Source organism: Piliocolobus tephrosceles, chromosome 5 (genome assembly GCF_002776525.5).
Source record: "Piliocolobus tephrosceles isolate RC106 chromosome 5, ASM277652v3, whole genome shotgun sequence".
NCBI classification, from domain to species: domain Eukaryota; kingdom Metazoa; phylum Chordata; class Mammalia; order Primates; family Cercopithecidae; genus Piliocolobus; species Piliocolobus tephrosceles.
In genome coordinates, this window is record NC_045438.1 from 63,560,712 (window position 1) to 63,588,060 (window position 27,349).

The window sequence follows — 27,349 nt, forward strand, 5'->3', positions numbered from 1 at the left end:
TTGACAATTTCTTATGCCAGGGTTTTTGTCTTCTGCCTGCCTCTTCTGCTTCCTCAGTTTTCCTACCTGTCCAGGGTTTCCTCCCATGGGCTCCTCCAAGAACCTTCCCAAAGAAACTGATCCATACTGCCTCATCTGTAAGTTCTAGTCACTCCTAAGTCTGGAGCCATTCATACTCAGTCTACCTCACGTTACGTCAAAAAAATATTCACAAGGCCAGGTCGTTGGACATAGATACATCATTGAGGAACGAACACTGAAACTAATGGACTGGCTCATTACCTCAGAGAACCAAATTTCAAGCAAGAGAATGTCGTTTATTAGATCAGTGTTCTCTTTATGATGTCCCGAGAGAAAAAGTTTCTGAGTAACAGAAAAAGCCACACTGCTTCTGTTTTTATTTAAAGGCAGTTATAAGTTTGGAAGCTAATCTTATGTCCCTTTTTGCTCCAGCTGCTATGAAACTCAAGAGTGAAATGTGTGACCTAATTCTAGTACCTGTCAAATACTATATTGTCCTTCACCCTCAGGCTTCATCTCTTAATACTGCACATATTTTTGTAAGCTGTCATTCTAAGGAGGAACATAAACAAGTTTGGAATTAACATCTTTGGGGAAAAGTGATCTTTGCTTTTCCAGAGGCTTGAGGCCTTCCAGGAATGGCAGGTCTGTGTCTATTTCAGAGGCAGTGAAAAAGTAGGAAGCCTGCTGAGAAAGTGGGATAGGAATGTGGTGGAAGCTGACCTTTGGCATGTGTCCCTCATCTCTCTTCCATGTACCCTTGAAGGAGACATAAGGGCAGGAGCCAGAGTGACAGCCACTGGGGCAGCACGCCCACCACTCTACAGACGCATATAAGCACAGAGCGATTTTGGATGCTACTGAGCCCAGTGTGTTTTAAGTGGTTTAGAGTTTCATTTAGCTAAAACCTAGAGGGTTACAGACTAATGGAATAATAATGACAATACCTTTTCCTAAGGCACCCTAAGTAGCCTCTGAAGCACTCTAATGGGAGGTAAAAGGCATCTCTACATCGAAGGAAAGCATAGGGCACACCTTGCAGACTCCCAACTGTCTCAGGATCAAGAGCCCAGCCTTGGGTGCTGAGGAAGGGGGCAGAGAGCCTTCCAGGATAGTGAAGGAGCCATGGCCTCCCTGCCAACTTGGGCTCCAATCTCAATAGTGCACAGCTGGTCCCCAGGCCCTGATCCACTTTGAGATCTTTGAGGCCTGGATTTTGGTGCTTTCAGCAAAATCTAAGCTCCAAGTGGGAAACCTCTGCTCCCCAGGAGCTGGGAAAATAAGATGGCAAAGATTCTTCATGGCTTGAAGATTTTAGAGATAGCAATTCTTGGTGGCAAAGCAAGTGCCAAAGCCATAGATGAGGAATTCAACTTCTCATTTCAAAAGGGGCCAGCTTTACCACCGTGCAGGCTACCATGTTTCAACCACATCACTATGAAATAAGATAAGATTCTCGTCTTTTACCCTCTCATTACAGTACTCCTGAGGCTGTTCAGAGCTCCTTAGGAAAGGCTATCATTATTGTTATTCTATTAGTCTACAACCTCCTAGATTTTAGCCAAATGAAAATCTAAACCATTTTAAATACACATTGGACTCAGTATCATCCAAAATTGGCTCTACATCCTAGTAAATGCAGGTTTCCAGATGGCAAGATTCTAGGTGAAATCATCAAAATACTACATAAGTGCCACACATTATTACGTGCCTTCCACTCGTTAATTCACCCAACACTCTGCATGTTAGGGATGAGCCAAGTTATCTCCTTTACAAAAAGCAGACTCAGTATCCTTTCATGGTTGCACAAACAAAAGCAAAGCCAACGCGAAAGGATGGACAACTCCCACCTCCCTGAACCCTGCAATCTATCATGCAGGGTCTGTTTTTTATCACTTTTCCTTGAGAGTTGCAAAACTTCTGCAAGGAATTCTTTGATTACAGTAATACTTTTATCAACAAAAGAAAATGAACTCCAACGACACCCTGTCTTGTCAGAAATTTCATTATCAAAGGTGAAAATAAAGAATGATGGCAGAGATACATGCCAGGATGCACAGTTCAGCAATACTTCCCTTCTTTCTAGGCAAAGTGGATTAGTACCATCTCCCAAGAAATATCACAACCTTCTGTTTGCATATCCCTACCACCCACTATACTGCAGACTCATCAGAAGCAATACTCACTTGTATGTCCATCTTTATTCTATGCATTACTGTGTCGGTGGAATGAAAGTAAACGGATGAATAACCATGGCTATGACCTATGAAGCACGCCCCCATATGATCAAGTCACATGAGCCCTGGACATGTATACTTTTCCGAGTTTAGGCCTGGACCAGCACAGGCTGCAGAAGCCAGCACCACTGCCACCAACCCACACTGCTGAAGGACCAGAACTTCTAACCATCTGGGTGACCAACAAAACTCTGCCTACGAGAATTATACTCAGAAAACATGCTGTATTTTTATTTACCTTTAAAGCACACACAGATTGCTTCACCACAGCACTGAAATCTTATTTGCCACAAACTTTTCAATAATCGGCACTGAGACTGAAATCTCCGTAACACTAAAAGTGACTAGAAATGGCATTTTGGCTATCAGTGCCAAAGCCAAACAAATTCCTTATTCCAGAGACTGCCAAACTTCTCCAGTGCCTGAAGAAGAGCTTAGCATTATCAATCGGACTTTAACAGTTACAGAAAGCTGCTTTGGGGGCTTAATTCCCAATAAGAGATATCCCAAGTACACCAAATATTATTTAATGTATGGGTTGCCCAGCATTAAGACTGGTGAAACTGCAAATTTCTCTTGCAGCTAACTGCTGCCCATTAAAGCCACTGATCCAGCTTATGTGCCCACTCCTCTGGCACATAGTAACTAATTCTTGGAAACACTACATGCAATATACTTCTTTCTCAAAGTCACAACCATCAAAGTAACAACCACTCAGAAAACTCAGGCCCCATCACTCTGGATAATAGGGCTACCACCAGGCAGTCCTTCTTCAAGGTCCAGAGGTTTATCAGGTAGCACTTTGGCTGCCTGAAGTCTCCCATAGCTACCTTTTCACCGAATGCCCCCACACCAGCCACAGTGAAATAAAAAGCCTAGTTCCTCCATAGAAAATAAAGTAGTGAGGTCTGAAGCGAGGACTGTGTCCAGGCACATTACAGATGCTCATGAGACGGTTGTGGATCTTCCTCAGTAAGAATGCTGGTGACCACAGAGTCAGTTCATAGGTAAGAGTGGCCTCACTGGGTGGTTTCAAGTCACCTCCTTTACATCTTTGACCCTTAATATCCTCATCCAGAAAATAAAGGGGTAAGTCAGATGACATCCAAGGCACTGAGTTTCAGGACTCAGGAGTTCTATCATCAATTTTGCATCAATCTGCATCTCAGGTGAGTCCTTCCCCTAGAAAATCCCTCAGGAAGCAGTTCAGGTGCAATGAACAGGCAAACATTAGGCACATAAAGCAGGGCTGCTGAGAAGGGGGTCTAGGTACTGAGAGTCACGTGGAAGGCAGTTATACCCAACAAGAATCTGAATAACAGACTCGGCAGGTGGACTGGTCTACCATCCTATTTTTCTTGGGTCAGAGTCGGCTTTCCTATCTTAATATACAGCTACATACTCAAAAACAAGAGAAAAAATACTCAGTCTGCCCTAAAAACTGTCTCCTTGGGAAAAAAAAAAAAAATAACCCCACTGCTTTAACATCCTTCAAAGCTGTCAGCTACTATCTCCATGACAAAAACCTAACAAATGGATTAAGGTTACCAGAATAAATGCATTATCTGACAAATGGTTCACTTATTTTATTTTGGGAATATCTGTTTACATGCCAGGAAATACAATTTTTTTTTTTTTAAGTCCAGCAACTGTTTCAAATGTTATTGGTCTGGACTGAGAAAAGGGATGTTACCGTGTTCTTACAACTGGATATAAAGATTCCCAGGTGATTCCACAGATGAAAATCTGTCTCTGGGTACAACACAGGGCTGGGAACCTTGGGCTTCTTGGCACACGCTAGACTCTTACTTCTATTCAGCCCCAGCCCGCTGGGCCTGCTTCCCACATCTAGCACACAAGATGTTTAGGATGATCCTTGGATGTCACCTAAAAGCAGCTGGTAGGCACTTACTTAGATGGCTAGTAAATAAATGGCCTACACCAAGCCGGTGAAGAAAGAGCCAATGTCCTTTTTTCCTATGAGGGTTAGGAGTGCAGGAAAAATACGTTGCCCCTACATGACAGTTAAAACTGTTTATATAATATTCCAAAAATAGCTGACATTGTTTGTAGGGCTCTTTTTCTCAGAGAGTATGCAGCCTATATTTTTAAACATTAAGAAAGCTTTATCTTTACCATTTATCTCAGAAAAAAATGGAGACACTTTTTATTTTTCATGCAGATGAGAAATACCAGACAACCAAGTTTTTTTAAACAAAGTCTTGGCAGTGAGCCACAGATCATTTTTCATGAAAGGGCGATAATGGGGGAAAAGATGGCATGGCGGTTTCCTATTTCCTTCTTCTCTTTCCTTTGCCCATCAAACACTGAAGACTTCGGGAGATTTAGTTCACAGACAGAATGCCTCTCTCACTTTGACAAAGACGAAATGATTCATAATGCTGAACTCTCTGGAAGGCACTATCAAAACACGAATTTTTTTTTTTTTTTAACTATTCCAAAACCACAAAATAACTTTGCTTTCCTCTTTTTCCTTCCAGTATAGGAAGAACTGCAGTGGTTCACTTGCCTCCCTAAAGTGTCTCAATGGTTCCATGACTGAGACTGAAAGCAAATCTGCTTGCATTTTAAATTATAAAGTGTGCTCATTAATGATATTGCTTAATCAGCAGTATATATGTGTTGTCTGATAATGTTCTCTGAAGAAATTTCGTAATGGCTTAACACTGCTAAACCCAGCCATCACCCGTAATATTTCATCACAATCACTGCAACCATCCAGCCTCTACCAAGGTATTTTGACTGGGCCACCTTCCATGCTCCTCAATCCCCATTTGCCAATCCAGTTATCACCCCATCCTCCACAATTTGGCCTCCTCCTACTGCTTCCATCTTTTAACATCTGCCTGCTGCAGTCACCTTCTTAAACCACCATATACAATGTCCTGGACCTAATTTAAACTGTGAAGCAGATCCAAAGAAAAGAATGAAAACTAGACCCAAATGACCCACTGGCTTCCATGCACGATGTGGCTGTTCAACAGAAGATGATTAGTCTGCTTCAACTTCCACAGAAGGGAGAGGGAGAGAAAGCAAAGACTACAGGAAAGTTTACATGCAGTTTAGAGTAGACTCATCTGTGTGTGTCATTTCTGAATCTGCGGAAGATGAGCTGGGTCACCCTTCCTGGAATATCACTTACATCTGCTCCAGAGCCTGGAGAAAAAACACAGTTTGAAGTGTCCCATCCCTAAGAATAATCACACTTCACAAAAGTACAAGTCTGAAAAGCCTTTTGTGTTCAATGTGAATGCTTGTCTACAACCTAACACTCGAGTTTGTTCTTTCTATGGGTTCTGAAACAATGACAGCTAGGTAGAACACATCTGTCTCAATTCTAACGGATCATCCAAACTCCCTTCCTTTCTCTTCTTTTAAACCAAAATGGGAAATATGATAGAAAAGAACAACCCAGTGAGGTCTCAGGCAGTATTATAAAATCAAGATCCCTAAAGCTTGGATAAATTGACTTTGGAGTTTCCTTGGTCAAAGTAGAGACATATTGATACAGGAGTCCCATTTCTATCATTTACCAACTATGTGGCCTCAGCCAAGTCACTTAGCCATTTTGCACCTCAGTTTCCTCATGAGTAAAGAGGAAAAGCTAAGGCTGGGCGCGGTGGCTCACGCTGTAATCCCAGCACTTTGGGAGGCCAAGGCGGGTGGGTCATGAGGTCAGGAGTTTGAAATGTGTAAACACAAGCCTGGTCAACATACTGAAACCCCATCTCTACTAATTAGCTGAGCATGGTGGTAGGCGTCTGTAATCCCAACTACTAGGGAGCCTGAGGCAGGTGAATTGCTTGAACCCCGGAGGCAGAGGTTGTGGTGAGCTAGGATCGTGCCACTGCACTCCAGCCTGGGCAACAGAGCAAGACTCCGTCTCAAAAAAAAAAAAAAAAGAAGAGCTAATATGCATAAAGCTCATCAGTGTCTGGCACACTGCTAATAAATGTTCAATTAACAGTAGCTTTTAGTTATAGCCATGAAAATAATAGATAAATCTAAGGTTATGACTGTACACATCATACCCATTCACACCAACACAGAAGGAAGATTTAGTCCTTTTTGCCTCTTTTGGGCAGGGAGGAATTAAAAGTTTTCCAACTTCAACTACCACTCCGCAACTCAGCAGCACATAGAAGTCAGGACACCGACCATCTCTAAACCAGAGGCCTCCTCTATAGCCTCAAGGAAATGTTCAAAGAGGGGTCAAGCAGGTGTGTCCTTCATTATTGCCACATCTGAGACACAGGAGCCAAGGACTGGGGATTCCTCTGGGTTGATAGACAAGCCTTCTGGACTGCTACTGGGCAGGCTTTACTCCTGGACTGCTACCGGATGTTTTACTCCTCTGTGGAAGTGATCCTGATGCCAGATCCTTTTAAGATATCCTCTCTCCTTGCCCCCAGAACATGCAAGCAGTGGCCCATGCTTTGGGGAAACCAAAATGGATGAGCAACTGCCGTGTGTTGACACATTTCACTTGTTTGAGTGGTGACGGCTCAGGAAAAGTTTCTACTGTCCCCAGCACTTCCAGCGCCCACCAGCTGTATCTGACTTCCAATGCATACAAGTCCCTGGCACTCTCCTGGAGTCCAATTTGGAATGCTGCTCACAGTTAACAGCACAATATTTTGGACTTTCCTCCAAACTCTGACCCCAGACAGAAGTCCCTCAATGCAACTTTCCCTTCCAAGTGGACCTTCTGATGTTGTTCCAACACCGAACCTGTCTTCTCGACCCTTCCCAGGAATCTTGGTGAATCTGAGGAAAGTGACTGGCCTGCCCTACCCACTCCCCCAAGAAGAAAACCCAGATCACTGCACCTCAGAGGCTTAGCACTCAAGCCATATAACTTGGTTATGGCTTCATGTAGGATAAAGGAATGCCACTAACAGCAGAATGAATAGTAATCCAAAGTCATCCCAGTGGAGATTGTTTTATTTTGTTTTAGTGTTTATGAATCTCAGGCAACATTCTGAAGCAGCCGGTAAAAGGTCCTGACACGAACATCCAGAACTGGCCAACCCACTGTGTTTTGCACTATTTACATTCCTAAAGCCACCAGCTAGGTTTGATATAGCTAGCTGATCATGAGGCCCTGCTTAATGCACTACAGAGTCCAATGATACTGACAAGCAGCAATACTTGTTTGGATCTGTACCTCATTCCACCTGTGGTGGGAGAGGTCCTGTGCCTTTTAGGATCCTGAGCCAAGGTGAATGTCCCGCCTTACCTCTGACTTCATCACGAGAGCCGTGTCACTCTCCCCTTCACTGCACTGAGCCTTCTCACACTGATTACACCCAGCACATTTTTATCTTATCTTTCTCTCACATGTCCCATGTCTGTCTGGGGATGAGTCAGTACAACTACTCCGCTGTCTGATGGCAGTTTTAAAACTAGGAATGTCCTCAAAAGACCAAAACAAACAAGAGAAAAAGATCACACACACAAAAAAACATGAATCCAGCCTAAACACACGTTCCGTGAACACAATATATGCACTAAGGTGAACATGTGGTTCCCTGAGTGGATCCTTTATTGTTGTGATCCTGAAAGGTGAGTAATCTTGCCTTGTACAGAAGGCTACAGAGCAACACAGATCTGTGGGAAGTCCAGAATACTCAAGGGGCTAGAGCTTTGTTATATTTCAACAGATACCACCATATTTTTCCCCCTTCCTGCCATGATTCTGAAGCCAAGATGCCTTAGGTGTTAGATTTTTTATTCCCATCACTAGAATAATTCCAGAGACTTAGCAAATGACTTAAAAAGAGTTGTTCTGAAACCTCAGCTTGCAGTAGAATCGCCTGGAGGGCTTGTTAAAGAGTTTCTGATTTAGTCTGTGTGGGGTTATCCTGTGGGGTAAGAATCTGCATTCCCAGAAAGTTCCTATGTGATATTGACACTGCTGGGCTAGGGACCACTTGGAGAACCATTACCTTCAAACATCAGGATATGGTGGAACCTTCTGGTATATCAGATTAGGTTGCACAAAAGAGTAAGTTTATATGTCTCAGTTTTCAAGTCTTATGCAATGACTTAAAACAGCACCATCTCTTCTTAACAATTCCTGAAAACTTCAAAGTAAGTTAACTAGGGTCCAGGAGAGACTAGAAAAATGAGTAGGAGTTGGAAACTAAAGACATCACATGCACTTATATTAAAGAAGAGGAGACCCCAGTTAAACACAGTTAAGTGATAATAATGCTCTTGCCCTTAGAAGCCAAACTTACTCTTTAATCCCAACTTTATAGCACTCCTTGTCATGTGGAGCTTCCTATGGAGAAGAGGGCTAAAATGTGTCTAAAGTTAATACTAAAATAGCTGATAACTACCACAGCCAAAATCTAATTTCTCTAAGATATCGAGGCACTCAATCCTGGCTATACATTATCACCACGTGAGAAGCTTAAAAAATATAGATGCCCAGGCCCCATAGCTAGAGATTCTGACCTAACTGCCTTACAATGGTACCTAGGCACTGGTGGGTTTGAAAGCTCTTCAAGTGATTCTAAAATGCAGCCAGGGTGAAAAACCACTGATGTAGGAGTAAGGTGACCGGTGGATGGGAAAGAGGAGGGGAATAAGCCCTCTTCAGACAATGTGTAGTAGATATAAAAGGAAAAGACAAGAATGGGACAGCAGCCAGGAGTGACCCGGATAAGTGAAACTGAGGTTACTCTGTTAGATTCTGCGAGGCTGATCTAGAGATCAACCCAATGTTGGTTGTCTCAGGTTCAAAAATCAGAAATGGCTAGATGATCAAGGAAGTACCTTCATGTGCCAAAGACTTGATACCAGTCCAAAGAACATGCCAGGAAACCCTCTTAACAAGGTATACTATTATTATTATTTTTTTTTTTTTAAGAAGAGTTACTAAGAACTTGGGGCAAAGAACTTTTAACTTTTCAGAAATCATTTAAAGGTTCAACTTTGAAACCATACATCAAAAAAACAATAAAATTTCTCCCTCAGCAAAATTAACTGTTCTTTAAACAGGGAAGGAAGAGGGAAGAGATTAAAGAAGTAACTCTCAGAGCACTCAATAGCTGAAATCATCCTCCCAGTAACCACACTGACAAATGGGTTTTCAAAGCTGTAAAATCATGTGATGCAAATGATAAAACCAAGTTATTTTCTTCTCTTCCTCCTTGATCAGCACAGACACATGAGGTAACAGCTGAAAAAAATTTTTTAGAAAGCTTTATGATCCTGTTTAAGGCAGAACAATGAACACAAAAGAAACTAGCTAGAAGAACTCAGTCAATGGAAAGAGCAGGGACTCCCTGGGCAGGCAACAAAGATGTCAGCTGAAAATCATCTCTGCTCACATCAATAGGGCAAACACTGGGTGCCCAGAGATAAAAATCCAGATGTATTTCCACTGCATTATAAGCTAAACAGACTCATCCATTTAAATATTTTTTTTGGCTGATGAGAAAACTTAGATGTGGATAAAGCTGCATCTTAAAAACAAGAATTGTAATTTTTGATTGAAACGTTCATCTGGTACACAATTTATTTTAAAGCCGACTTAGAAGACACAGTTTTCACTAGCAGCACCAGTTACCTTTCCTAATTTAACACATGGTACCTTGCTTATTCAGCACTGGTTGCTGATAAATTAACTGAAAGCATTCACTGATCTTATGAGATTATTGGAATAAACTTCTCTTCTCAATAAGCCTCTTCCCAAGGAACACCTACTAAATGATGTCCACAGTCAAATGCTGAACTTGACCTTAACAAATGACGTAAAGGATAAGTATGATAAAACCTAAAATATGGCCCATATTACTTAGTCTTTCAGTCTAAAATAAGGATCTTTCTTGGAAGGGGAGGAGACTAAATAGGACTGATTTAGATAACTCAGTTCAGCAGAGGACATGTGTCTATTCAAAAAGAAGGCTGTAAACTTATCCTTACTGGACAGGCTTAGAGAGAGAAGGGCTGATGGAGGCCACTAATTTGAAGAAACAGTATACTAGTTCACCTAGGAAATTATCTATCATGAGCTTAAGAGTCCATGTGTTCTGAAGCAAACATGCTCACACCGGTATCAGCTCGAAGATTACTTTAAATTAATCAGGCCTATGACAGTTTCGTAAGTCAATTCCAGGCTTCTCAGGGTTACATAAATGATGCACCTCATCTAAGTGCTCATTATTATTTTAAAGAAATTTGAAAGAATGTTTGGGTTCAGAGCTTCAATTTTGACTTAAAATTATCTTGCCCAAAATGTTAGTCTGCAGGCCTCAATCTGCATGACAGGTATATTCATACATGGCACATTAATACTGTTAATGGAACTATACTGAAAGTGAGTAAAGATTTGTTCCTTTTCATCCTACCAACTGAAGTTTTCTACTGCAAAAACAAAGACAACAAAAACCGGTACCCAATTCAGACTCAGACGCAAAAGTATGAAGGAAGAGATTAACAAGTCCTTGGTTTGGAAATAAATGTTGGTGGGAAGCCCTAGAACAGCTATGTGTAAGGTAAAAACTCTGGAAGACCCATCGCAACGCTTTTAAATTAGTTTTTTGTTTTTTTTTCCAGTGATTTATCAACAGGAAAAGTTCGAATGAAGAGATCTAGGGAAAGTGTTTTACTCTATGAAACCATCACAAAGAAAATTAATCTACATCGAGGTTTTTTTTTTTTTTTTTTTTTTTAGGTATTAAGTAAAATAAAATAGGAAGAAAAGGGAGGAAGGTGAGCAGGAGGCTTTAAACATCACTCAGCCCAAGCTTAATATGAAATATGGAACCAAAGCAATTATGCAGATAATTTATGATGAAAGAAATATCATTTTTAAAAATCAATGATTAGGACACTTCAAGAAAAAAGTAGTTTTGTGATTGGAATTACCTGAATTAATGACTTAACTATCCACTTGATCTTTTTAACATAGTAAAAAGAAAGAACCAGTTTTCAAGGAGACAAGCTCAATTGTATATAATCGTATGCCCTCCTTACACTACAGGCTTGTACCCAGACTTGCCCCTTTAAAAGTCCACGGTGGCACTGCCACCTTCTATTGCAGCTGCCTCCAGCCGTATACTCCCCTGCATGCTGTTATACTCGGTTATCAGGTAGCACCACCATTCTGCCTGCTCGCATTTATCGCAGAGTTTCAGTCTATCCTCTGGACATTATCCAGACACCACTACTTACCTCTCTTTACTACGAACTGAGAGTCCTGTAATTTTTTTCCAACATACACAAAATAATATGGGATAATTAGCATTCTGTTAGCTACATTTTATCTTAGGGCACTGCCTTCCTGTGGCCAATTAAAACCACCATTTTAGGTCTTCTTCATACATATTCTTACCTTGAAGACAAAAGCAATAGGCTCTTCAGTAGAGATAAACACTAACCTGGCCAGCAACTTGCATTATGCAACATTTTATGTTTCTGTCTTGGCAGCCTGCCTTTAAACCTGTCAGTAACTGCACTGCAAAGAGATGACCACCTCACAAAATATTTTTAATATCTTTCATTATGATTTCTGATTTGGCAGCAAAACTGCCAGTAACTCCTTGTAAATGTGTTTTTTTCCTGAGATCTGCTTTTCTTGATGTTGCTGCCTGCATTCATCTACCTGCTTGAAGCCTATAAAAGCACAGACATCCTACTGTACCAACATAGAAATTTCTGCGATAAGGTCCCATCCCAAAAGATTTCTACTGACCATGCATCACTCTATTGTTCTAAATAATACACTGTGCATCTGACCCATAGTAAACTATGGTCACACCTGGCAGTGACCAAAGAGAAATGGAGAATCACCAAACCAACAGGTTTCTAACAGAATTCTCAAGCCATTCCTACTCTCCCATTAAAGACTCAGGTACATGCTAATTCTTAAAAGTTACTTAGCTCATGCAAAAATCAATGGAAGGAGCCTAAATCACAGAGCTAAGTCCACTTCCCACCAGCACACAGAGAGGTGTTGTTACTCAGTGAGCAAGACTCTGAAGATGAGCATTCAAGACAGACTCAGAAGGATTAAGGTGGGGATTCCTGGGGATAGAGGTAAAGTAAAGAATGCGGCATAGAGTAGAAAATTTTAAAACGGCATCTCTTTATTTATTTATTTATTTATTTACTTATTTATTTATTTATTTATGAGATGGAGTCTTGTTCTGTCCCCCAGACTGGAGTGCAGTGGTGCAATCTCGGCTCACTGCAAGCTCCGCCTCCCCCCGGGTTCACGCCATTCTCCTGCCTCAGCCTGCTGAGTAGCTGGGACTACAGGCCACCACACCACATCCGGCTAATTTTTTTTGTATTTTTAGTAGAGACGGGGTTTCACTGTGTTAGCCAGGATGGTCTCGATCTCCTGACCTCGTGATCCACCCGCCTTAGCCTCCCAAAGTGCTGGGATTACAGGCATGAGCCACCACGCCAGGCCAACAGCTCTTTAATTTCTTGTTGTACCCCACCCAAAGTCCCACCCACACTCCAGGAGACAGGAAGGTATACTAGAAAAGGCAAATGCTCCCAAGTCAGAGAGCCCTGGGTTTGGATCCCAAGTAAGTCACTTTCACCTCCCTGAACCATTTCCTTGTCTTTAAACTGGGGTTTACGTTTAAATGCCTATCTTACAGGATCAACATTAAATGTAAAAAACCTAGTTGAGTAATGGGCATATAATAAGGGCTCAATAAATCACAGCTACTATTACTGTCATTGTTATTATAAATAGGCCAGAAATGTCTTGTGTAGACTCCTCTTTTTATTGTAAAAACCAAACTGTATCACCAATATAACCCTGACACCCCTCCCCAAAAATATTATTTTAAAATATGAGAATAAACAGATACAATTCTGATTCTTAAATGTCTGAACATTTCAAGCCAAACACCTACTGGGTACCTACAAGGTATCTACTGCTACTGCTGCTGCTTCTATGAGGACAACCACTCAGTGTTCTATGCTTTAATAGAAGAGCTGGTTTTTTGGATGTAAATGTAAACACAGGGGACATCAGCCTGAAGGACCAAGTGTGTGAGACTTTGCAAGGCTTGAACCAAGCGTAGCACACACTGAGGGAACTCCAGAGAGATCTGGATTAGCCTTACTACCATCACTGATGGCAGTGAACATGGTATGCCTCCAACTTCTCAAGCCCTGACAGGGCCAAAAGCAGGCTTCTTCTTCCACACTACTCTTCCACTGAGGAGCCTTGGCTTTTCCCTCCTCTCCCCTCAAAGACTGACTCTTCTAGACCAAAGCCCTCAGCCAGACTTCATGGACTTACTGTAAACCTCAAGTCCACAATCAACAAGCACAGCCATACTGCCAGTTCACAAAATAGGCAGAGAAAAAGAAATTCAGTAAGGAAGGGGACTAGGAGGAAGGGCATACCTTATTCAGTATTTGAAAGACGGACATGTTCTAGTAGCTCTAACTGGGAAATCAAGGAAAATCCATGCCTCCCTCTGTCCTTACTGCAGGATAAAAAAAAAGAAGAAATGTAGATGACAAGAAAGTTGCCTATGAATGATTATTAACACTTTAATTTGAATCTAAATAAGGTCTTTTTATTCTTCTCCATCTGCAACTCTGCCATTCCTATTCTTCTATCCCTAGGCTCCTAGGTTACTTTCTTAGGACTGCCATAAAAAAATTACCACGAATTTCAGGGCTTAAAACAACAAAAACTCACTCCCTCTCAGTTCTGGAGGCTAGAAGTCCAAAATCAAGGTATTGGCAAAGCCATGCTCCCTGGGAAGGCACTAGGGGAGGATCTTTTCTTGCCCCTTCCAGCTTCTGGCGGCTCCTGGCAATCCTTGGTGTTCTTTGGCTTATAATTGCATCACTCTAATATTTGTCTCCAACTTTCCACGGCCTTATTTGGGTTTCTATGTATTTTCTCCTCTTCTTATACACACCAGTCACTGGAGTTAGGACCCACCCTAAGCTGATATGACTTTGCTTTAATTTAACTAATTCAGGAAAGATCCTATTTCCCAATAAGGTCACCATTCTGAAGTTCCAGGAAGACATGAATTTTAGAGGAACTCTATTCAACCCACTCCAAACTGCCATGTCAAAAATAAACCCCCACCACCAAAATATGGGGCATAGCGGAGGGAGGTGACAAATCATAGCATTATAGAATTACAAAAAGTTCAAAGTTACAGTAGTCTCCTGTAGCTCCATGACTATTCATTTTTGAACTGGAAATAATGTTGTTCTTACTTTTTACCTTACTTTTCTCTCTTACCTGAGAGAAAGGCAAACACATACATTTCTCTCACCCATGAGCAACTGTGAAGCCTTGGAAAATATCAAAAGTCCCAATCAAAATAGCACTAAAACACAGACCATCCCACCGATCCAGACACTTGACTACTCTGTAAAAATCTAGTCTTAGGTATAAATGAATATGTAGTATCAGGAATTGAGTAGCAAAAAGAGGAAAGGCAGGGGAGGATATTTTTTCAGTTAAAAGTACTCTCATTTAATGATCTAGGAGTGGGAAGTAAATCATAGGTCTTAGAAGACCAAGGTTTCCTTTAAAACACTTGCTTTAAGTTTTTAATCTCCACACTCCCTTTCCTAAATTTTCCTTTTCTAATGATGACAATAAACTTACATGGAAACACTATATATCAGAGTTCTTTAAAAAATAATCAAGGTATTATTTTAGCTGTGTGGAGAAAAAAATAATTGAGATCGGCTTAAAGACTTGTGTACTCCCTCTGCTGGCTCTGAATTTAAAGTAAATTCTCAATACCTTCAAGGGCTAACTTAATTAACTTCACTAAACATCTAAAATACAAGGAAGGCTGGTTGCAGGGGCTTGCGTTTATAATCCCAGCACTTTGGGAGGCCAAAGTCAGAGGACTGCTTGAGCCCAGGAGTTGGAGACCAACCTGGCAACAAAGTGAGACCTCATATCTCTATAAAAAAAAGCATAAAATTAGCTGGGTGTCATGGCGCTCATTAATAGTCCCAGCTACTAGAGCAGCTGAGGCAGGAGGATCATAGCTCTCCACAGAGAGCCAGGAGTTTGAAGCTATGGAGAGCTATGATTGTGCCACCACACTCCAGCCTAGGTGACAGAGCGAGGCCTTGTCTCAAATAAAAAATTAAAAATAAAAATACACAAGGGAGCCGGGTGCGGTGGCTCATGCCTGTAATTCCAGCACTTTGGGAGGCCAAGACAGTCGGATCACGAAGTCAGGAGATTGAGACCATCCTGGCTAGCGTGGTGAAACCCCGTCTCTACTAAAAATACAAAATATTAGCTGGGCGTGTGGCGGGCACCCGTAGTCCCAGTTACTCGGGAGGCTGAGGCAGGAGAATGGCGTGAATCCGGGAGGCGGAGCTTGCAGTGAGCTGAGATGGCGCCACTGCACTCCAGCCTGGGCGACAAAGCAAGGCTCTGTCTCAAAAAAAAAAAAAAAAAAACACACAAAACCACACACACACAAACAAGGGAAAATACGATGTGGATTCTTCCACCCCACCCCTCAATGGTTTTCAAACAAATTCTCAAACATGTACTAAAAACTACTAAACACATCTCTGTTGGGTTTACTACAGGTTCACTCCAGAAGGAAGCTGATGTATGCTGTTTGTTTGTTTGTGGGAGAGTTTACTTCCTGCTGCAGCCTTGCCCCCTACGCATGTGCCACATGCCTTCCTTACTCTGTGCTCACCTCTCCACTGCAGTCCTAGGACACATCTGGACATCAAGGTGTGGTGAGCCTCCAGAATATAACCTGGCCTCCTCACCCTAGGCAATGACCCAGGAGTAGCAGAATTACTAGAAGAACCACAGCCCAGTAGAGAAGTTATCCTCTTCGCTTATTATGTTATTCCATAGTAGTAACTGAGGCACTGCAGAGAAAAAGTCTCAAGATTAAAACCTCAAAAAATCAGGAGTGAAAAGCGGAACAAGAGAACTATAGAAAAGCCTGGCTTGAAACACACTCCAATCATATATTTCCATTTTACCAAGAGTGATACATGACAGCACTCTATGGATGCCAGTTACGTAGTTCTTTTTCCTTTAGGGGAGACTAAGATACTGGGAAATGAACGTTGTTTGGTCAAGAATAAAATGGTGAAAGATACTGGGTCTGTCCGGGCAATGATGCAGTCAGAACTGGGGTGTTCTAATATCATCACTAGCCTAACCACATATTCAGAACTCTAATTCGGAAGAACTGCAGACTGGTCCTTGAAACAGTTCATCTCAAAGACTGCCTGCTATCTCCTCTCCTTTCATACATGACTTCTATATCCCAATCCATGGATAGAAAACTTGAAGTACATTTGGGACTTCTGCCCCAAAATGCAGAACATTACAAACAACTAAGGTTTTACATAACAGCTTTGATCCTAAAAGTGGGTAAAATAAACTTTAGGCAAAACAATTCTATGGTGACTTTCTGGACCGTGTATGTTAATAATGCAAATAGCGGGGTTACATACAGAAGGCAAACTTCATTTCCTTTTTCTCTTAATGCAAGGTCATCCCAAGATCACTCTTCCTTCAGTTTCTGTGGTAGGTAGCGATGGACATTTACAGAGTTTTCAGGGACTTATGCATTGGGTAAGAAGGCACTGCAAGAAATCCCAGATAGCACAGCATCATCTCACATTTACACCACATCACATCAACATTGATGCTAGGAGGTCTAAGGCTGATGCCACCTTCAGAGCTGCAAGTATCCAAAAGACTCCACTCATGACACCAGCTCACTCGTGAGTCAAATCAGCCCCTCTCCAAGTCACAGCCCCAGAACTAAGGCTATTCATATGGGTTGATTACACGATCCAAAAAGCAGCTCCAAATATTAGAAACACTTATTTGTCTGGCAGACACGTTCCCTAATTTCAAGCCCCTTACAACGTGCTTAAAAATATTCAAGAGTCACAGGAAAATGACAAAATAAACAGGTAGCAGCCATGAGGTGGGCAGGGTGAGGTGGCGTTGAGAGAAAAGGCATTTAGCGTAGTAAGTTGAGAGTGCTGATGGCTAACACAAAAAGAGAAACACAGTGACTCCAGTGCGAGCCAGCCTAGAAGAGGGGAGAAGCAGTAGAAGACAGCAAATGAAGTATGAGCTTGCAGAACTTGAGGCAAACAGCACTGAGATGAACAGCTGTGAAACCACAATGGTAGGCAGCAGACACTACAGTACAGTGGTACAAACACACACTTTAAAAAAAAAAGAGAGGGTCTCACTCTGTCACCCACGCTGGAGTGGAGTGGTGCAGTCATGCTCACCACAATCTCAAGCTCCTGGGATTAAGGGATCCTCCTGCCTCAGCCTCTCAAGTAGCTGGGACTACAGGCACACCACCACAACAGAGCTAATTTTTTTTTGGAGACGGAAGTTCGCTCTTGCTGTCCAGGCTGGAGTACGACAGCACAATCTTGGCTCACTGCAACTTCCGCCTCCTGGGTTCAAGCAATTCTCCTGCCTCAGCCTCCCGAGTAGCTGAGATTACAGGTATGCACTACCACACCCAGCTAATTTTTTGTATTTTTAGTAAAGACAGAGTTTCACCATGTTGGTAAGGCTGGTCTCGAACTCCTGACCTCAGGTGATCCACCCGCCCGGGCCTCCCAAAGTGCTGGGATTACAGGTGTGAGCCACCGTACCTGGCCAATTTTTTTTTTTTTTTTTTTTTCTGGTAGAGACAAGGTCTCACTTTGTTGTCCAGGCTGGTCTCAAACTCCTGGCCTCAGGCAATCCTCCTGCCTTGGCCTCCCAAAGTGTTAAAATTATAGGCATGAACCACTGCACCGACTGGACACACCGTTACTCCACCCCTACTAGCTGTGGAACCCTGAACTCAGTCACTCATATTCCTAGCATGTTTCTCACCTGCAAAATAAGGTAGTTAGATGATCTTTAAGATCTCTTTTAATTCTGAGTTTTAGGCAACAAGTAATACAGATGAGTCAGTGGCATCAAGGCTCCGCATCCACTCCAGAGGAAGGCCAGATCTACATGAGGCCCTGGGAGACAGAACTGGGGATCCCAGATCAGTCCAGGGCCAAAGACATGCTCTATCTAATCCAGGTGGAGCTTGGAAAACCAAATCTTCTCCCAAACAGGCCCAATCCACAGGAGCCATGGTACGGTGGCTTTGCATCTCCAAAGCAAGCTCAAAATGATCTGCAGAGAGTTAAAGGCCAGCTCCAAGCCATGCTGGACATCAAATTTGCCATTTGCCAGCAACTTCTTAGCAGAGTTGGAGTACTAGAGAAAGCAGAAATACAGATGTAGGAAAAAAAAAGGCAACGGGAATAGGCAGCAATGACAAGTTCACAAAGCACAGATATGCTATAGCTTATTTTCTGTCTCCTCCATCAGAATATGAACTCCTGTGAGTGAACTGGAACTTTATCTGCCTTGTGCTACTACTATATCCCTAGGTCCTGGCAGAATGCTCTGCAAGCAGCATGTCTTTGATACACATTGTTGAATACATGAAATGGGATGTGATGCAAATGGGTAAAAAGGGTTTTCTCTTTCCAATCTTTCATTCACTTACTGTATACCAGCTGTAACATCCACTGATATCAACTCATCTTTGCATTTATGATCCACAGCTCCTTTTATAGCACCAAAAAGGTAAAGTGGCTTTTTAGGACCCCTCAACTTGTGATGCAGGAAAAGAAGAAAAATGAGGAGTTGAGAACAGGGTCAAGTCTGTCCCCACAGGCAAAATAAGTGGGTATACAAACAAAATAAATTCCATATTTTCTCCAGCCCTGGGAATCTGGAATCTGATGCACCAGCTCTGGGGAAGTGGGGTAACCTGCTAGAATGCACAGGCCTAAACAGTCTTTAAAAAAAAAAAAATTAAGACGGGGTTTTGCTATGTGCCCAGGCTGGTCTTGAACTCCTAGGCTCAAGCCTAAACAGCCTTATCTTTGCATTTTCACGAAGATCTTCGAATGGATGGTGAACTTTTGCCAGACCAAATTAAATGACTTATTAGTGAGACAAGGCCTCTTCGTTAATTTCCCAAATAAAAATATCTTGCAGGTTTTAAGTAAGATTCACAAGCAGAGTACTAAAAAGTTTAACTACAAGATGTTCTTGTATGGTGTCATTTTCTTAAAATAGAACCCTCCTAAAATCTCCCAAAAATAAGTCTGCTGTAGTTTCATTTCATTTTCTAAGAAGGAGATAAACACATCAAAACACACACTTAGCTTCTTTTTTAAAGAGTCTCTGTTACATGGGACTCACAGATCAAAGTCTAAAAGGGCCAATTTCTTCACTTCAGAGGTCAATGACACAGCTTTGAAAAAGAGGAAAAACAGTCCCTCTAGTGTACTGGGGCTGTAGAAAGAGGAAGTATATTAGTTGAGAATCACTGACGAAGACACTATTGCCAAAGGAAATTACAAAATAACATATTGGCAACACAGGCCAAGCAGACAGATTCTTTACACAGGACCATAACTGGCCTTTTGGTGAGTTACTCCAAAAGGTGACTGAGTTCAAAATTATGAGCCAATGTGGAATTGTTATGATTTAGTCATTTACAAATTAAAAAAAAATTGTAAACAGAGTTGCAGTTAAAATAACATTTTTCCTAATACAGTGTGTTGAAAAGGAACTGGATGTATTAATCTAAAGAACAGAAACAGTGAGGACATAAATAAGCATTATGTGACAGGACAGCCCTCATCTTTTTATCTTGGCAAGAAGCCTTAACAATACACATTCTTACATGAAAGAAGACTCCGACTCTTGAAGAACTATCCTCTGCAGCTGCAGCAGCAGCAGCAGCAGCAGAAATGTTAACACAGTATCTCCCACATTTGTGAAATTATGGGAACCACTACAGAAACTCAAGTCTGCCTAATTTGATTACGCCCTGACCCATGGGAAAAGCAGACGTGTGGTGTGTATAACGAAATAAGTGATAGATGGGCCTTACCAGGTAAGCCCTGGAGTCCTTAGAGATCTCCCCAAGACAAGAGGAACTGAGAGAATTCACTTGTTCAATTATGGGTGCAGTGCAAGCTTAATCTGAATTAAAGGAAATGTAACCTTTTCCCCTCTTAACCACATCTGATTATTCATTTCTACTTAAATGCCCGAGGTAAGGGAACCTGTGAGATAGCCATCATCCTTCTCCCTGACACAGTATCTGACAAATGTAAGTAACCAAGGGCTTCCTCTTTTTGTTAAAATGCTATCCTTCTTACCTCTTTTATCACTTCATAGTTCCTAAGTACCCCTACTGACAGGCACTGGACAGTTATGCAAACATGATACACTCACTCAGCCTCCTTCTACATTTGCCCATCCTTTTGATGCTGAAATAATAAGCAAGGTGTTTTTAGATTGAGACGCAAATATGCCATTCAGGAAAGCAACCTCTACTTATGTAAGACTATCCATTACCTAGTAAATGACCTTCAAAAAAAGATCAATTTGAAGAAGAAAATGGAGAACAAAAACCTCTAGAACTGTGGCTACTAATTACCTCTCTACTAACCAGCTGTGTGATCTTAAGAAAGTCATTAGCTTTTCCAAAAATCAGGTTCTTCACCAGTAAAATAAGAGGGTTGAACTAGATCAGGGAACTTCACCCTAACTATACATTAGAATCACCTAAGAAACTTAAAAAAAAAAAAAAAACCACAAAACACAAAACCTTCAACGCTAAGCCACACAGAAACCAAATTATATCAAATTCTCTGGGTATTTGTATTTTTCAGAAGTTCCCAGGTAATTCAAACATGCAACCAGGGCTGAGAACCACTGGTTTAGATTCTGATCTCCAAGCCCTCTTTTCTAATTATTTCAGGTTATGATGTTAGGGTGACAATTTTGGTTACAAGGTCTCATAATGCAATGGCCCAAATAGCCTCAAAAGAAGTAAGGATGTGCGTGCCCTTTATGCACTTATGACTAGGAGATGTTAACCTGAATTCTACACATTTTTGGAAGTTAAAAATCCTCTTACATTACTCAGAATGAAAGTAGTGTGGTTTAAATGCACATGCATGCTTCCAAAATGACTAATCACGACAAGAATCAACTCCTAAACTTGGACACATGGAAATGGGTCACAATTAGCTCCTGACCTCTCCCTTTTCCCTCTTCTTCCACTAAACCACAAGCACAAAAAAAAAGGTTGCCTATTAGTCATAATCAGAATATGAAACCAGCCCCAGTTTCAAAGGGCCTTCTCCATCATCAAAGATTTGAAAGTTCCTGCATGGCTGCATCTTTTGAAGATCATCTTATAAAAACTCTAACAAAATTATATCCCTTTAGCTGTCAAGGATTAGTTGCCATGTGACACTCAGAAATGTATTGGTAAAAAATTTTAAGGTAAAAAGAATCATAAAATGTGTGCCCTGTATTAAGCATCTTAAGCCTTGAAAATTTCAATCTACAGTATTTTTAAGATTTTAGTTGAAGAGAAATGAGACAGCAGAGAGGGGTAAAAGAAACCATGAGGCAAAAAAATGGTTATGACATAAAATCATAAAGTTTATGACTAGGCTCAAACTCTGTATTGCAAGTCCTACAAACTGTATGAAAATGTAACTAGCCCAATCTCAATTCATGCCTACTTTTGGTAATACCATTTTCTCATGTAAATCTTCCCCCCCAAAATAAAATTCATTAAACTTACTATCTTTAACTATAAACACAATAACAAGAAATATTATTTACGAAATTAAATTTTTGTAACCTTAAAAATCACAGGAAAGGTGAAAACCCCTTCCTACATTAACTTTTTAACCAAGTTAAAAGTTAACTAACTTTTCATTAACATATTCACCTCACCAAATTCAAACATGCAAGACTAAATTTCAAATGAGAGAAATCTGAAAAATATTTCGAACCCCCAAATCCATGTTCTCAGATCCTGTCTGCTAACCCCTTCCTGATACTATACAGTGAGATTAACCATTCCCATCCACTTGGAAACCCAGTTTTAAAAGATGTCACACTAGTGCTCTTTTCAAATGGAATTGTCTTTCATCCTTTCTGTAAAGAACTCTCACATCATACAACTGGCATTATTTTATAAAGCAATTAAATTAGACCAAATATAAAACTCATAATGTTAGCATTTGTTAAAAGAAATCAGACAGATTTGTGGATTAATATCAAAGCACACGTGTTTTACTTTTGAAGTATCTAATACAAAGCCTCTCTGATACAAGCCGTATTTAACTTTGGACGCGTTTTCTAGAAGCAAAATAAAACATTCTCTACATTAAGTTTTTTAGCTTTTTCATATACAGGCTCATCTCCAGTGCTTCCACTGAATTCTCCACTAAGATTAAACTGTTCTTATTTTTATATCTCCTGAAACCCAGGAAAACAAGAAGAAAGGGAAGGAGGAAGCAACTACTTTCACATTAAAAAAAAAAATCTAAGCTAAATTGCAAATAGGAGCAGCTGTTAAGAGATGTATATCTCCAACTGCACAGGACTCTTTGGCCTGGTACTGACACATTACTGTCTTGGGGAAAGGGGCCAGGGAGGTGCCTAGGAAGGGCAAAGCAACTGGGTATCAGCAGCCCAGCAGGGGCAGAGGAGTTAATCTCTTTGGATACCCAACTGCAGGAAGTCATTACATCATAGGCCTTTCCACATCTCTCTCCCTACCACGTGTCCCGTGCCCCAAGAGGATAAGGAACGGTAGAGAGTCTCTCTTCGGGTTCATTTACAGGTAGAAGCCACTACGGCCCGGCCAAGCCCCCAAACCTCCTCCCAATAGCCAGAGTGAAAGAAGCGCAGGTCCCCACACCAGAGCCCTTCCCTCAAACAGTGCCAGAGTCCAGGCCTCGGCGGGAGCAGATGGTGCAGCCAGTCTGGATTGAGGTGGCCAGATCAGCCGGTTCGAGGCCCCAGAACATTTCAGAAGCAGCGAGTAAGAAGCAGATTTACTGGAGCGACATCTCTGAGAAGGAAAGGTATCAATACAGGCAAGGAAAGGAAGCTGTCCAGGAAGAGGTTTGCAACCACTGCTTTTTCTAATGGGATCGATGTGCCTGTAGGAGTTAACACCCACAAGCTGAAACTTGGACCCGAAGGTTCTCATTCAGCTAGTGACGACGCAACATGCTCCTGCGACAGACTGGAAACCACACATCCAACCCCTCCTCTGGACACTGCGTCCCAAACACCCCCCCACACACACCTCTCACTCCACCTACAGCACCCGCACCAGACCCCCACTACGGTAAACTCTACTCCAAAGTTGGCTGCAGACCTACCTTCTCGGCGCTGTCCTGAGAATCCAGCAAACGTACTCCTGTCCGTTCGCCCTTCCCTCGCCGGCGTCCCCGCCCCCTCTCCTCACCTGGCCATGCCCTAGGCTTCTGGGGAGCCTCCTCCCCCCTCCGGGCCGTCCCCAGGTGCCCCTACTCCAGGAGTCAAAGAGAACCCCCAAAGCCTCACAGCGAAGGCTCCCCCTGCCAACCCCTTGCCCCGGAGCCCGATACGCGCTCCGACGAATCCGAGGCGCGTCTGGCGCTGCGCAGGAGGCCCGGCGGGTCCTGCCGCCAGCCCGGGGTGGGTACGCACCTTCCAGCCAGCAGAGCTGTTGCTGTCGCCCTTATCCTTGAAGTAGGGCACGCAACGTACCATCCACTCGTAGATCTGGGACAGAGTGAGCCTTTTGTCCGGGGAGCTTTCGATGGCGCGGGTGATCAGGTCCGCGTAGGACAAGTTTCCCCAGGCGTTCCGCCGCGACGAGCATTTCCTAGGCTGCCCGGAGCCCCCAGCCGCCCCCGGCTGCGGTGGTGGCAGCGGCTGCTGAGGCTGCAGCAGCGCCTGTGTACCCCCGCTCAGGGCGCCCGCCGCGGTGGCTGGCCCAGACCCGGGGTCTTGCCCTCCGGGTGCCAGCACCCGGGCCGAGTCCTCAAGAAGCAGCCCGGAGCCCAGCGTGCCGCTCCCGCCGCCGCCGATCGCCATGGCCGAGCCGGCCCGTCCCCCGCCGTCCTCGTCGTCTTCATCGTCCTCCTCCTCGGGGATCATGGAGTCGGCGGCCGTCTCCCCCGAGGGCTTAGCAGGGCTCGCTTGGAGCTCCGGCCTTTGCAGGGGCCACGTACAGGAGCGCGGACGGCTCTGGGGCTCGAACTCCGGGTCCAGCTCCACTTCGAGCGGAGAGAGCGGGGCCGGGGAGGCCGGTGCCTCTGCCATCTTCGCCGCCCGCCCGCGGCTGGGGCTCTCGCGCTCTCCTCTCGCGCCGGGGCGGGGTGCGGCGGGGGAGGGACGTGGGCGCCGCGAAGGCTCCGGCTCCCGGGCGCCGCCGCCGCCGCCGCCGCCTGGGGAAGCACGAGAGGAGAGAGAAGGAGAGTTGGTTATCCCGGGCCGGAGCGCAGTCCTCGGCGAGTCCTCGCCCGCCGCCACCACCTCCCAGCCTTGCCGCGCCCGCCTCCCAGGAACAGGCGGACCTGGAGACGTACGGCCAGAGAACCTGGCGCAGCAGACACCGCCCCCCGGCCAGGCCGCGGGGGAGCCGCGAGCGAATCGACGGCCTCGCGCGGGGCAGCCCCCTCCCCCGCCGCCCAGCCGCAGGTCCCTCCCGGGCTAGGCGGCGGGGCGGGGAGAAGGGGGAGGGGCGCCCGGGGGAGGGGCGGCCGCGCCTTTAAAGCGGGCAGCGGCCGGAGCTGGCGCAGCCGAGCGGCGGTCAGAGCCTGAGCTCGGGCGTGCGTGCGTTTGTTTATGTTTCGCTCGGGCCCGCTCTAGTGCCTCCCGCGGCGCCGCCGCTCAAGTCTGTGCTGTCTTCGGCTCTTCTCCCCTTTCCCGGCCCAGCCGCCTCCGCGACCCCCCGTCACCCCCAACCGGTCGAATGGCCCGAGCCCGGGGACTGCGCGGGCAGCTCCCTCTCCTCTCTTCGCCCGCGGGCCGGAGGGCGAACAGGGGTCTGGGCGCAGATGGGCCCTTGTCACTTCCAAAAAATAAAGGAAACACGGAAAGAAGGAGAAGCAGCAGCCCGGCGGGGACGGCCACTTCGGGATTTTGTGTGGTTTGCATTCTCGCGGACGTCGTCCCCTCCGCCCCCTTCCCAGTCGGGATCCGGGGGAGGGAGCGAGTCGGAACATAAATCTTCCAACAGGTCGGGAAGCGCCAAGTCTCCCGGGCTGCTAGAAAACCCGGACCAGCATGTTCATCACCTCCTTGCTCCCGCTGCTGCCATCTTGACAGTTTCCCCCTTCCCTTGAGTCCTTTAAAAACACTAGCGGGCGAGAAGGGGGGCGCGCACACCACGGCTCGGGGAGGGGAAAGGGAAGCGCCCGGCCCAGCTCGGAAGCAGATCCGGAGTCACCGGGAAGGCGGCCGCCCGCTGCACGGCTCCGGCGCCTACCTCGCTTCCTTCCCTTCAGGGACGCGGCGGGACGACGCACGATCCCGCGCGGGCCCGGGGCACGGCGAGGAGGGGGCGCGCAACCTCGGCGAAGGAGAAGCGCTCGGGCCGTCGCCACAGCCCGCCCGAGGAACCGCCTGTCAGCTCGCGCGCCGCCGCCTTCCACATTCCTCCTCCTCCCTTCCACGAGCAGGGCGGCCGCAGCAGCAGCACAAAGTTATAGACACACGCAGGGCGCCTCAACCTAGGCTGACGGCGGGCGGGCGGGCGGGTCCCCGCCCAGGGGGAGGGCTGGGCGGCGGGCCGGGCGCGCGGCGGGCGTGCGTGTGTGAGTGCGCGTGTGTGAGCTCGCGCGCGCCTGCGCGGCCCAGCTCCGCTGGGCTGCGGGCGTGGGTGTCCGGGCGCGCGCCGCGGGCCGGGATTCGGCGGGCTCCCGCTGCTGTCCCCGCTGGGCTCCTCCTCCCTCCCGAGAGCCCCAACGACAACAAAGCGCGGCGTTGGCCCGGGAGAGGAGGGAGAGGAAGGAGAAGGGGGAGCTGCAGGAGCGACAGCCCCCGACGCTCCAAGGAGCGCAGCGGCGTGGCCTCCCCGACTCCGGGCAGGGCGCCTGGTACCAGGGTCCCCGACCTGCGCGTCCGCCCGCCGGGCTCTGGGCCAGCCCCGGTGTCCGGTTCCCTGTTAGAACCCGACACTAGGTAACACCCGAGGTGAGATGCTGGGCGTGGATGGCAAGGTTTACCGCGGCGTGGAAATACTGAACGGCGAAGATGTTGGCGCCTCCACAACTTCGATAAGCTGATGCTCACAGATTTGATCAGGCACCAAAAGGTTTGCACTGAATCTCTCGCCTCGGACGGTGGACCACAGTCGTGTTTCACTTTTCATGTGTTTCATGGCAAACGGGGGAGAGGTGTAACTAACTACGAAGAAATGCAAATTTACCCCTGTCCTACATTCAAGAGCAGATTCCGAACAATTCAGAAGGGGAAATAATTTTAATCTAATTTGTAAATGATGACGAAACCGCTACGTATGCATTTTTGACTTTTAAAAAAAGACGTATCCTTTAAGTTAAACAAAAAACATCTGCACAAATCCTTATTCTACAATCCGTGCCCCAAATCGTTTATTTGTACTCTACGAATGCACTACACGCGACATGCACACCAAAAGTCTAGACACTAGTTCATAAACATCTTTTTAAAAAAAATCCTTGTAAGTCACCAGAGATAGTTCAGAGTCTAGAAGCGGGCTCCTCAACGACCCCATACACAAAAAGGTCCAGCCCAGCGTACACAGGAGCCAGCCCGCCCCGCCGCCGCCCGGCTCCGGGCTTTGCGCAGCGCCCGTCACTCAAGTGACGCGCGGCCCCGCCCCTGCACCAAGCTAGTTCGACGCGTACAAACAGATGATGTCATCGTCTCCACACGCGCGTGACCCCGGAGCTCTCCGCCGCGTCGCCATTCGCTGCGCGGCTTACTCGTCAAGGCACGCCGCGTGCTGACTGGCCGCGGCTACCAGTCTCCAGGCCCCAGACGCCCCTCTCCGCCCCCCGCCCCCGCCCCCCAGCAAATAATAAACAATCGAGTAAAATTCTAAGGAGAGAGAGGAGAGGGAAAAAGGGAGAAGGCGCACTAGAAACCAATCCTTCGCGCGCTGGCGGTGGGAGGGCTCAAGGGGGGACGCGAGAAGACAGCGGACGGGAGGAAGGGAGCCGACCTG

General features: G+C 45.1%; 1 protein-coding gene across 1 annotated transcript in view; it reads right to left on the bottom strand.

Annotated features, from left to right (window-relative positions):
• Positions 1–24,839, bottom strand: part of FOXO3 (forkhead box O3) — a 124,983-nt gene extending 100,144 nt beyond the window's left edge. The window contains exon 1 of the mRNA XM_026454411.2: positions 23,842–24,839. Within this exon, the coding sequence (XP_026310196.1) occupies positions 23,842–24,459 (618 nt within the window). The 5' untranslated portion in view covers positions 24,460–24,839. The remainder of the gene's footprint in view (positions 1–23,841) is intronic.
• Between the last annotated feature and the right edge of the window lie 2,510 nt (positions 24,840–27,349).